This window comes from Dendrobates tinctorius, unplaced genomic scaffold (genome assembly GCF_039654945.1).
Source record: "Dendrobates tinctorius isolate UK_male_01 unplaced genomic scaffold, ASM3965494v1 ptg000011l, whole genome shotgun sequence".
NCBI lineage: Eukaryota > Metazoa > Chordata > Amphibia > Anura > Dendrobatidae > Dendrobates > Dendrobates tinctorius.
The window spans coordinates 51,226,228-51,239,425 of record NW_027361679.1 but is presented as its reverse complement, the minus strand read 5'-3'; the positions used below and the strand labels follow the sequence as shown (position 1 = coordinate 51,239,425).

Here is a 13,198-nt window from a genome sequence, read left to right as displayed (position 1 = left end):
GTGCTTCCGGTTAATGTGCAATGCATATGTTTTACATTGACTTTGTCTATATTATATATTTTTCATTGGTGATATAGTGATGTGTGCCCTTGTGCGCTGGACTCCCTGGTTCCTGGGATGCGGCGGGCGTCTTTCGGTTTCCCACGTGCACTGAGCATTCTCTCTGCGCGTGTTGAGATCTGACATCCTTTCTGCATTTGCCGGGACCTGCTGTGTGCAGTGCACATGCGCCGCCCCCAACATCGCTATTGGCCCAGCTTGTACCATGTGACCTCATCACGTGTTCATAAGGTCCTTCCAGATACTATGGAGATGTTCCCTTGATAAAGTGGTGCATTTAATCACTCAAAATGCGCGTCGGGACGTTTCATACCCGGTCTGGGGTTGTTTGCAGTGTCCCCCTAAATCTTTGTGAGTTCCCCACTATTTGGTCGTATATATCTTTTGCTGGACGACTGTCCGCATTTTATATTTACTATGGACTTCTGCTGGGAGCTCTCATACATGCATGAAGCAAGCTAGGCACTAGCACCTTTATTCAATGATATTTTCTTATGCTGCTCACAAGCATGATAGGACACCGTTTTCTTCCCTGTGGTATCTGGACTATCCTGCTATTATCTCATGATGTCTATTAATGGTTATTCTAAATTTTGTATGTTTTGGTACTTGTTTAATAAAGTGACATATTATTTTATTATATCCACCTAGTTGCTCTTTTTTTCTCCTTGTTACACATGTCTTCTATGAGTGAATGTTCTTTTTCCCTGGCGTGGGACTGTTGGTATTTTACCAATTGGCGTTGTTCACGCCACTGGGGTTTTTTTTTGTATATGGAAATATTGCTATTTCGAAGGGAAGTAAGCATGGTGTGTCCTTCATATGCACCAATACATTTCCTTGACCGACCGCTGTGTCTACAGTCCTCAACATTGTCCACTTCTTGGTGCTTCTTCAAATAAGCTTGAACAGCACATCTTGAAATCTGTCTGCATTAAACTCTTTGGTATAGACCTTGTTGCTCAGTATTGCTATGGTGTGTGATGTGATCTGTGCTATGAAACGGTGTTCCACAACATCACCTTTTTAGCAGAGTTTATTTATTTTACTCATTTATATAGCGCCATTAATTGCACACATTATTGGCACTGTCCCCGATGGGGCTCACAATCTAAATGTCTTTGGAATCAAAATCAGTATGTCTTTGGAATGTGGAAGGAACCAGAGAAAACCCACGTAAACATGGGGAGGACATACTCCTTGCAGATGTTGTCCTTGGTGGCATTTGAACAAGGTTGCAGTGCTAACCACTGAGCAAACAAACAAACAGGCAATCCCCACATGTATTCAGGCTGTCAAGTAGCTGCAAATCATGGAGCTACGGCGACAAAAACTAAATCTCCGAGCACAGCCAAATACTCAGAGATCACCCAAGCAATGAGCATACTCTCTCATTACCAATCATCATCGTGTATTTGGCATAATTGGTTCCGCCTACCTGACCATATTCCTACAGAATCACTGTCTGTGCCAGTGTACTTAGAATTGATTCTGTTTTCACAGCGAAGGATAACAAATATTGATTTTGATTTTAATTTTTTTTTTGGTTCATAAACTTTTTTTTTTTTATTAACCAAATGCAAACTAGTAACACATCTGTTTTTTGAAAGCTTTCTTACTTTACAGCATTGTTTTGCGTAGTACTTTTTTATGCTGACTTCTGCAATCACAAGAGCATCATCTAAAGAGCTTGTGTTGCATGTGTAACAGCAGGAAGGAGGGAGCACGGATGAGATGTAATGCTGTGCATACTATTGAAGCATGCACTATGTTATGCCACTAGGTGAAGTTGAGATTTGTGCTGAAAGTATGCAGGTTTGAGTTTCAGTATGTAAATGATATTATAGGTTTTCTGCCAGTTGTCCCTCTATGTACACACGTACGGTATATAGATTTGGTAGAGTAAAGTAACTGAAGATTTGTTTTATGCTAATTCTGGTGATTTCTTCTATCCATAGGTACCTTTTGTACGTTGGATATTTGTTTGTCCAGGCTGGAGAACATTGGAACAGTGGACGTTCTACAGACAGTGAAGAGAATGAGAACTCAACGTGCTTTCAGTATTCAAACATGGGATCAATATTACTTTTGTTACATGGCAATTATTGAATACGCACAAAGAAAAGGTCTCATTGCCCCTGTGGAATGGTCCGACACTGAATTTGAGACCGATAGCGAGTGATTATTCCCTCTCCTTGGTACTAAAACATGTTTTCTGGGCGTTTTGTTGGCCATAGCTGGTCCATTCTAAACTGGGTGGTGCTGGAAGGCTCTGCCCTTTTGCTGCCATGCAGTAAAGTGCAGGCCCCTTCAGTAAACCTTAGGTTTGAGCTATTAATGCACTGGAAAGTGTCATAATTTATTGTAGCATGAATGCAATGGAGTAACTTGCACATCATTTTCTAGACTTGAACTAAACTGTACTTTTTTTTATTTTCTTCTTTGCTGTTCTGCGCCGAACGTGTCACGGATCCCTTTGTAAAGTGTGTAGTATCTTGTAGATTTGTTTAGTCCTTTTTTTATGATTTATTTTTTTTTTTATGTCAATTGTATTGTCCTAAAAAATCTCTTTGAATTCTGTAACATTCAACCAACGTCACCAAGTAGAGGTCCACATACCTGGTCACTTTGGCTCTGTTGTATATTGCTAACCTTATCCGAATTCAAGTTTCCCAATTGATTGAAGGTTGTGACAAGACGAATCGCCAGTTACTGGACAGAAGTGTTATGCAAACTCTTACTCATTTCCCTTAATTCTTTCACAAGTGGAAGATTTAAGACAAAAGCCTTAAGCTATGTTTGGTTCATTTGCTTTTTTTTTTTTTTTTGCTGAGGAATGATGGTTATGAAAGGCTGTTTTTTGTTTTCAAATCTTATTTTTTTTTTTCTTTTCTTATGCCAGACACTACATATAGTGTAGGGTTTTGCATACAATATTACACTGCCTGCATTGATGTGCCTTTTTAATGTATTATGTGTAGCACAAAGTCATAATTTATCCAAATTAAAAAGACAAATGCCTGCATTTATATTCTCAGGGGCCTCTTTCTAATTTCCATGTGTATCAGGGGAAAGGAATAGTTCTTTATTTTTTGTTCTTCTCACTGTCCCTTCCATGTACTTGAGAACCTAATTCTATAACAGTTATATTATTTTTAATATCAATAATATCTTTCTCCAATTAATTTAATAATTTTATACTTTAACAGTATTACTTTCTCCAGTTTGGTACGACCGACTACATGGCAGTGGCTGCATAAAAAGATGAACCCAGCTACTGTATTTATAAGAGTACATAATCATTGTAAATGTTTATATATGCTTTGGGATTGCAAAAAAAATAAAATAGAATGCATTTATTTCCTTGCCGTATTTAAAATTGCAGGACATGTTGGTACTAGACTGGCAAATACATGGGAAGCTACATGGATGATCTTGTATGTCAGATTAAATATTTCTTTAGCCTTCAATGTGTCCTGTTTTTTTTTTATTTTTCTCACATCACTGTTGTGATTTAAAATTCTATATTTCATAAATTAACTACCAGTAAAAACACTCTTCCATGACCCCATCCCCCAAACCAAACATGCTGATCTTTAAAGGGGTCCTGTCAGATAACCCTATTAATCTGCAGCTTAGTAGCGTTATGGAGGCGTCCGAGTGCTGTACTGAAAGTGCCGTACCTGGGAGAAAATGAACTTTTAGGTCGGATGCCCATGATTTGGAACTAGCAGCACTTTGGACGCTGGACATGTTCGCAAGAGAAGTTGACATGCTGCGGTCTTGAAAGATATGCTGCATGTCAGTGTCCATGGGTAATTCGCAGGCGACTATCCTCGCATAGTAGACATTGCACTATGCTGCATTAATGCGCAGCATCAAACTCACAGCAGTTCCTGGTTGTGGGCACATACCCTTAGTTCTCCCGGAAGCTGCTAGCTTTCAGTCATGCTGGTGTGCCCGAAGTAATTAGTCACTACTTACAGAGCATCAGCTGTAAGGATGCCCTTGCACTGATAGACAGTTCTGTACTGATATACTGTATGAAGCTGCATTGGCTCCCAGGACAAATAGTCTATTTTCTCCCAGGTATCGCACTTTCAGTACAGTCACTGGCATTTTCCATAATCCTGTTAACCTTCAGATCTGGAGGTTAATATTGTTATTGACATGACAGGTTCCCTTTAAATGCTAAATCCATAGACACCTTTTATCTCTCTTCTGTTGCTGCATTGAAAGTGATGGATTAATCCATATGCAATTGAGGTGTTAAGTGCTCTGGGTGCTTTCTGAGCCTCTGCCTACTGAGGTTGTTTCCCTGCCTAGCACCTCCTTTTTAGCTTGATTTATTGCTGTCTGATTTTTCCTTTTCTGAGGTCCCGAAATGCTGACATCTTTAGGTTAAAACACCTTTCTTAAAGGTATTGGCCCACTTCCGGACAACCTTTGTTATACCTCAGCTGTGCATAATCACATTTGCAGTGCTGGAGTCCTGGGTTCAAATCCCACCAAGGCAACATCTGCAAGGAGTTTGTTCTCCCCATGTTTGCATGGGTTACCTCCGGGTACTCCGGTTTCCTCCTACACTCCAAAGACATATTGATAGGGGATTTAGATTGTGATCCCTATCGGGGACAGCGATGATAATGTGTGCAAACTGTAAAGCGCTGTAGAATATGTTAGTGCTATATAAAAAAAAAACAGATTACTTACCAGTAATACTCTTTTGTAGAGTCCACGACAGCACCCACTGAGAGAGGGGATCCGCCCCCAGGAACAGGAAACCTACAGAGATAAATGGGGCGGTCCCCCTCGCTCCCTCAGTTTGGATTACAGAGAACCAAGAGGAACCGCCATACATGTTTTAGTCAATTTGGTAGCCAAATAGTTGACACTTATAAATATCTATTGCTATACAATCTAAGAAATCCCTTATCTATACTTTTTTCCCTTTTCCCATTTTTTTTTTTCTCTTTTTTTTCCACCACCAAGGCGAACCACGTGTGAGTTTCTAAATTAAGGGAGGGAAGTGAACGGGTGCTGTCGTGGACTCTACAAAAGAGTATTACCGGTAAGTAATCCGGTTTTTTCTCTTTGCCACGACAGCACCCACTGAGAGACTTTCAGAGATAGTCACTTGGGAGGGTACACTGTGCTAAGGACTGCTCTACCGAAGTTTAAGTTGTCAAAGGATGATAAGTCTAGTTATAATGGTTATAAAATGTAGATGGAGAAGACCAAGTTGCAGCCTTACATATTAGCTCAATTGGAACGCCTGCTCTCTGCCCAGGAGGATGATATGGCCCGAGTAGAATTCGCTTTTACTCCCCGTGGAAGGTCTTCTCCCTTTGCTGAATATGCCACCGTGATCGCATCTCTGATCCACCTGGACAGCGTGCTTCTCGTAACTCCAGACCCTTTCTTGTTACCCTGGAGGGAAATAAAGAGACCTACTCTGCCTCCAGGGGCTGGTTCTATCTAAGTAGGTCAGGACTGCTCTTCTGACATCTAGTGTGTGAAATCTAGCTTCTTCTGGTGTCCCTGGGTTCTCATAGAAGGAGGGAAGGCAGACCTCTTGGGCTCTATGAAATCTAGTAGCATGCTTGGGGAGATAGGATGGGTCTGTTTTTAACCCTAGTTTGTCATGACTTACTGACAGGAATGGGGGATCTACCGATAGTGCCTGGAGATCACTAACCCTTCTAGCCGAGACACGGGCTACCAATAGGGCAGTTTTATATGAAAGGTATTTTAATGATGCCAGGTGCATAGGTTCAAAAGGGGCCTGAGTTAATGCATCTAAGACCAAGTTAAGGTCCCACGTAGGCACCTGAGGGATGTGGACTGGAGTCGCCCTCTGACAAGCTGAAATAAACTGGGTTACCCATCTATTGCCTGCCACATTATGATTATATAAGGCCCCTAGAGCGGATACATGAACCTTCAGGGTGTTAACCGAGAGTCTTAGCTCACGGCCCCACTGCAGGAATTCTAGAATAGCTCTAATGGGCACCTCACTGGAAAGTTTTGCGGTGTGAAAGGTTAAGAATTTCTTCCAGATTTTTACGTAAATTTTTGTTGTGGACTCCTTTCTACTCTCTAGTAGCGTATTAATAAGATTATTTGAGAATCCCCTTAATTTTAATAGACTCCTTTCAAATTCCATGCTGCTAGGTGCAAGGATTTGATTTGGGGATGGTGGCAGGGTCCCTGGGAAAGAAGGTCCCGATGTAGCGGGAGGATCCTTGGGTCGGTTATCGACATCGCCCTCAACCATGAAAACCACGGCCTCTTGGGCCAAAAAGGGGCTATTAGGACTACCCTTGCCCCCTCCTCCCTTATCTTTCTGATCACTGTCGGTAGCAATATCATAGGAGGGAAGGTGTAGGCCTGTTGAAATGTCCAAGGTATCTGCAGGGCATCGAGGACGTCTGGATTGTCCTCCCTGTACAACGAAGCAAACTTTTCTACGCGTCTGTTGGCTCTTGTCGCGAACAGATCTATGTCTGGTTTGCCCCATCTGGCTGTTATCATTTTGAAGATGCATTGGCTGAGAACCCACTCTCCTTAGTGTAAAGTTTGGCGACTGAGAGAGTCCGCTCTGGAATTGTCTATTCCTCTGATGTGGGTGGCGGACAAGGAGTGGAGATGTAATTCGGCCATCTCTAGAATATCTTCCGTGATAGACATGAGTGGTCCTGATCGCGTACCTCCTTGCCGGTTTATGTATGCCACTGAGGTGATGTCTGGATTCTCGTGTGGGTACCTTTTAGCTGCGGAAGAAATTTAGATATGGCAAAATATATTGCTTTTAGCTCCCTCATATTCGATGAGCTCTGTTTCGCGTTCAGACCACCGACCCTGCACCATATTTTCTCCTAGATGGGCTCCCCATCCCGAGGGGCTAGCGTCCGTGGTAACCACTCTAGAGGGGATAATCCACCATGGAACACCTCCTGTTAGATTGTTAGGGTTTAACCACCACCTTAAAGAGCTGATTACCTCCGGTGATAGGGATATTCTCCCATTCAACCGCCCATGTAGTCTCTCTGTTTCTCGTAAAATGGCCCACTGCAATTTTCTGGAATGGAATTGGGCCCATTGTACCGCCGGAATGCATGATATTAGGGAGCCTAATAAGGACCTGCCCTCTCGCAAGGTTATCGAGCTCTTATCGCACGCCCCCCGTACTTTGTTTATCAAGGATCGTGTTTTTATTTCTGGTAAAAAAAACATCTCTGACTTAGAGTCTACTTGAAGGCCCAGGAACGTCTGACAGGTTACCGGTTGCAGTCTGGACTTTTCCCAGTTGACCAGCCAGCCTAGTGTCTGCAGGGATGAGATTGTTAGCTACTCTTCTTTCGCACTGGGATACCGAATCTCCCACTATAAGCAGGTCGTCCACGTACGGGACTATTAAGGTGTCATTTAGCCTTAAGTATGACATCACTTATAGCATCAGCTTGGTAAAAATGTGGGGTGCCATGGATAATCCGAACGGCATTGCCGTGAACTGGAAGTGTCGTATCTGGCCTTCTATCAAGACTGCCACACGAAGGAAATTCTGGTGCTCTCTGTATATGGGGAGATGATAATAGGCATCTTTTAGGTCCAATACTGCCATATAGCACCTAGGAAACAAGATCTTAATTGCTGAGCGTATCGATTCCATTTTAAAGGCCCGTAGCCTTAGAAATTAATTAAGCTTTTTTAAATTATCGTTCTAAAGGAACCATCCGGCTTGGGTACTAAAAATAGGGGAGAATAGAATCCGGTTCCCCACTCTTCTGGCACTTCTATCAGAACCTGTTTAGACAAGAGCCCCGTTATCTCTATTTCCAAGGCTTGCTGTTACGCTGGGGACTTCAGGGAAGTCAATAGGAAGGAGTTCGGTGGGCACCGAACAAACTCTAGCCTTAGGCCCGATGACACGATATTAATGGCCCAAGAGTTCGATGTTATTTTCTGCCACTGATGACTATATTCTAGTAGCCTGCCGCCTACCGGTGTTTTATCGCTACCGGAACCTGTCCCCTGGCCTAAAGGGACGCTTTCCAAATAAGTTGCCTCTCTGTTTGGCATCCTTATTACCCCAACGTTCTTGGGATCTGAAATCTTTTTTCTTCCCAAATGAAGGCTCTCCTGTTAAAGGGAATGTAAGGGTTAGGGAATCCTTTCTTCCTCTCCCCAGCTTTTGTTAGGATGTCATCCAGCTGTGTGCCAAACAGGTACTTACCCTGACACGGCATAGTACAGAGCTTGGTTTTAGTTTGTACGTCACCTCTCCAACCATAGGGCCCTTCGGGTTGTGTTGGTTAAACCTGCTGTTCTGGCAGAGGGAGTCAGCTGAGGCGTCTGATAGGAAGGCAGCTGCTCCCTTAATTAGGGGAATGGAGGAAAGAAGCTTATTTCTAGATGCTCCACTCTTTATTTTATCCTCCAGCTCGTCCAACCATACTATCATGGACCTTGCCGTGCAAGTGGCTGCTATAGCCGGCTTAAAGGCCCCTATGCATGCTTCCCAAGACCGTCTGAGGAAGGTGTCTGCCTTGCGGTCTAGTGGATCAGACAATGATCCTGTGTCCTCTACCGGTAGGGAAGAACAGCGGGAGGTGGAGGCCACTGCTGCGTCCACTTTGGGAGGCTTAGACCAAGACACCAGCTCGTCATCGTCAAAGGGGTATTTTCGTTTGGAAGCTAAAGGGATGAAAGCTCTTAGCCCCTGTCTTTCCCATGCCTTTTTTACCAGTTCTTTAATAGCCGGTACTACGGGGAAGGCTTTGATTTTCTTTTGGCCAATGCCCGCGAACATATTCTGCAGGGTTTTGGGTTCTTTAACGTCACATAACCCCATGGTATTCCGCATGGATCTGACCAAATTGTTCACGCTGTTAGTGGGAAAACAAGCCTGCTCTTCCTCTTCCGAGGTTAGGCATTCCTGAGATCTATCTGAATCCAATTCCTCAGTGTCCGAAGGAGACCCCGATGTCGGTGATCTTACTCCTCTAACAGAGGTCTGCCCAGCATAACTACTAGCACCGCCTAAGGCCTGTAGTTCTCTGATAATCATACAAATATCCTCTTTTTTACCAGAGGACTCCTCCCGCAGTGTTTGATCAATACACAATTGACATAACCGTTTAGGGTGACCATCTGGGAGGGGCTGGGAGCATAATGCACATTCCCTGTTTATTTTTCTCCGTTCTTTTGGCCTAAGGGTGTATAAACAGAAGAACGGAACGCCATCAGCTAAGAGCTTGACCCAAAACACTCACCTGTGAATTTTGTCAGCTCAATACCGGCTGTGGGGCTCGAGGCTCAGGCTGAGGTGAGGAACGAGGTGCTTTCTTCCGCTTTTCTGAAGTTTCGCTCTGTCTAGAGCGTCCACTGGTCTCTCTTCTGGAGCTGCTGCTCCTTTTGGTGTTGCTGTTTCTCCGAGTACCGCTTTGAGAGGATTCTCCTAGCTGCTCCTCGAGGAGCGAAACCGGGTCGTTTGCTGACGACATGGCTGCGCACCGTTGTGCCTCTGGTCGGTGCTTTTATGCAGCCTCCCGGTCTCACTTCCTCTCCTTATTTCCTCCTTTTTTTTTTTTTCCCCCGAGACCATTTTTTTTTTCTCTTGCGCTACTGCACATGCGCGGTCGCGTCCGCGATCTTGCGCTACCTCTTCCTACCCTGGAAGTGCCCCTCCACTTCCGGGTCGCCTGGCTTCCTCGCATTTGCGCCGGCCATACTTCTCCAGGCCGCGTGTTCACCGCGGTCTCCCGACCGCTGCCCCTGCGCTGCCGGACCCGCTACATGCCAGGTATTCGTCTCAAGCGCCTGTGGAACACCTTGCGTCCTGCACAAGCTCAGGGCATCATTTTCCACCCTGGCCTTGCTAACCCCGGTCTTCTTTAAGGGAGGGGGGTCTTCATGCCAGGTTCCCCGGACCCCCGACGCTGTGCCGCGCTCTGTAATGCGCAATCCCTTCCTAGGGATTTCCCAGGTGCTTCTCCAATGCACCTTCTGGTGAGCCAGGCACTCCTCACCATGACCTCACCCGCATTACCAGCAGAAGGGGGATTCCTATTCCGGATCCACCCGTGCTGCTTCCAGCTCTGGGGCCCCCGTTGCTCATATAATGCCGCGGGCGGCTACTAGACCAGGAATCCTCTTCTTTGTTTGTTCCTTACTAGGAACAGGAAACAAAACTGAGGGAGCGAGGGGGACCGCCCCATTTATCTCTGTAGGTTTCCTGTTCCTGGGGGCGGATCCCCTCTCTCAGTGGGTGCTGTCGTGGCAAAGAGAAAATAAAGATTATTATTTAAAAAAAAAAACCACTATGCTTTCAAAATTGGCGCTGTTCCCTCCAGTCTTCACACTGCATGGTCTACTGGTAGTTGCGTGACTTCTGCAGTCAATTCAGCTGTGGCTGACATGCAAGTGTCACTTTTCAAGTGGACAATCCCTTTTTAGCAGTTGTGAGCATCATACTTTGTTTTTTTGGGGGACGAAAGTGACCACATCTGGTAAAATGAAGATGGCAGTTTCAAAGGCCTATCTCCCCTTTTTTCCTGTATGTTACCAGTGAGGGTTTTATAATGGTAATACCTTCACTTGATCATATAGGAGCTGTATTTTATGACAATGTTTCCCAAACTCCTGTCCTGACTTCCCCCAACAAGTCAGATTTTCAGTATTTCTTTAGTATTGCACAGATGATGGAAGTATCATCAAGGTATCAGGAATTCGCTCACCTGTACAATACTATGGAAATCTTGAAAACATGACCTGTTGGAAGCCGTGAGGACTGGAGTTTGGGAAATGGTTGGTCTATGATTGGTCTATGATATGCCCAGAATTATTGGCCCGACTGCTGGTTTCCTTACCTTAACTATGGTAAGTTTCATTTATGCTTTTGAACCGGCTTTAGGCCAGAAATTGTGGCTAGAACATGGACAATAAAATAAAACAACTATACTATGGAATCAATAACACCTTAAAGAAGAGGAAGAAGAAAAAAGCCACTTATGAATCGAAGCGGCTCACTGACGCTGTAATTTTTACAGTGTATGGCACAAAATAAAGTTACAAATCGGTTTCCCATATGCTAATTAGTTTGGCTAGTTAAAGGGGTGTTGGTGTCCTGAAACTTCTTGTTCCACCAAACGTTACTATGCCGTTGTAGGTGTGATTACATGATTTGCAAAAGATGTAACATAGTAATTAAGGTTGAAGGAAGACTTTAAGTCCACCTAGTTCAACCCATATCCTGTCCTAACCTGCCCTAACCTGTTGATCCAGAGGAAGGCAAAAAAAAACCCAATGTGGCAAACGGTAAGCTTCACATTGGGAAAAAAAATTCCTTCCCGACTCCACATACGGCAATCAGACTAGCTCCCTGGATAAACGCAATATTAGGGAAACTAGTGTATATACCCTGTAATATTATACTTTTCAAGAAAGGCATCCAGTCCCTTCTTAAATTTTAGTAGAGAATCACTCATTACAACATCATATGGCAGAGAGTTCCATAGTTTCACTGCTCTTACAGTAAAGAATCTGCGTCTGAGTTTGCATAAACCTTTCCTCCAGACGTAGAGGATGCCCCCTTGTCCCCGTCACAGGTCTAAGAGTAAAAAGATCATTAGAAAGGTCTTGGTATTGTCCCCGCATATATTTATACATTGTAATAAGATCACCCCTAAGCCTTCGATTCTCCAAACTAAATAACCCCAAGTGTAATAACCTGTCTTGGTATTACAGACCCTCTAGTTCCCTAATAACCTTGGTCGCTCTTCTCTGCACCCGCTCCAGTTCAGCTATGTCTTTCTTATACACCGGAGACCAGAACTGTACACAGTATTCTAAGTGTGGTTGCACTAGTGACTTATATAGAGGTAAAATTATGTTCTCCTCTTGAGCATCTATGCCTCTTTTAATGCATCCCATTATTTTATTTGCCTTTGCAGCAGCTGCCTGACACTGGCCACTAAATGTGAGTTTGTCATACACCCAGGTCTTTTTCAGTGACTGTTTTGCCCAGTGTTTTACAATTAAGCACATAATTATACATCTTGTTCGTTCTACCCAAGTGCATGACCTTACAATTATCCCCATTAAAGCTCATTTGCCATTTATCAGCCCAAGCTTCTAGTTTACATAAATCCTCCTGTAATATAAAATTGTCCTCCTCTGTATTGATTACCCTGCAGAGTAGTGTCATCTGCAAATATTGAAATTCTACTCTCTATGCCCCCTACAAGGTCATTAATAAATGTTAAAAAGCGGGCCCAAAACTGACCTCTGTGGTACCCCACTGCTAACCGTGACCCAGTCCGAGTGTGCTCCATTAATAACCACCCTTTGTTTCCTATCCGAGCTAGCTCTTAACCCACCTACACATATTTTCCCCTATCCCCATTGTTCTCATTTTATGTATCAACCTTTTGTGTCGCACCGTTGTAGGGAAGGTGACCTGACGGACAGACGGACTAGTCAGAGTGAAGAAGGAAAGGTTTGCACAGTGTAGGTAGGTGTCAGTTATTACAGTGGGGAAACAGCTAGGAAAGTGTAGTGGACGTGCAGTACCTTGGGTTGACCATTAGATGGCAGGTAGGAGTGTGAGCAAAGGACTTGACATCAGCTTAGGGCTTTAGAAACCGTTGGTCATGGGGGGCGTGGTTACAGTGACAGGGGACCGTAAGAGCTATAAATACTGAGGGAGGGTTCCAGAAGGTTCCAGTCCCCAGGGGGAGCTCCAGTGACAGGAGGACTGCTACAGTCTGCGCTGTGAGGTGAATCCAGACCAGGGGGACTGAGGAGAGAGAACATCAGGGGGGTGGTCCTGACAGGAAGAACCGCAGAAGGGACGAGGCACTGGGTGTGAGACACCGTATTTGACGCGACGACTGATTAGTGGAAGCGCTGTTGGTTTACAGGCCTAAGGCGGCCACAGTGATGGACCTGTCAGGAGCGTCGACGAGCGAGGAGGGGACGGTGTGTGCAGGCACATCCTCAGCATAAAGTACAGTGTGAGAAGCGGCTCTGGAAACGGAGGGCCGACAAGGGAAAGTGTATTGCTTGGAAGTGCGGTATACTGTGAAGGCTGTCAAGTGGACGGCCAGAGAATAAACTTGGACCTGTTGCACCCAGA

The 13,198-nt window shown here is 44.5% G+C and overlaps 1 protein-coding gene across 1 annotated transcript in view; it reads left to right on the top strand.

Annotated features, from left to right (window-relative positions):
- Nucleotides 1-3,530, top strand: part of LOC141047179 (tyrosine-protein phosphatase non-receptor type 9-like) — a 96,612-nt gene extending 93,082 nt beyond the window's left edge. The window contains exon 13 of the mRNA XM_073542138.1: nt 2,019-3,530. Within this exon, the coding sequence (XP_073398239.1) occupies nt 2,019-2,242 (224 nt within the window). The 3' untranslated portion in view covers nt 2,243-3,530. The remainder of the gene's footprint in view (nt 1-2,018) is intronic.
- Nucleotides 3,531-13,198: the final 9,668 nt, after the last annotated feature.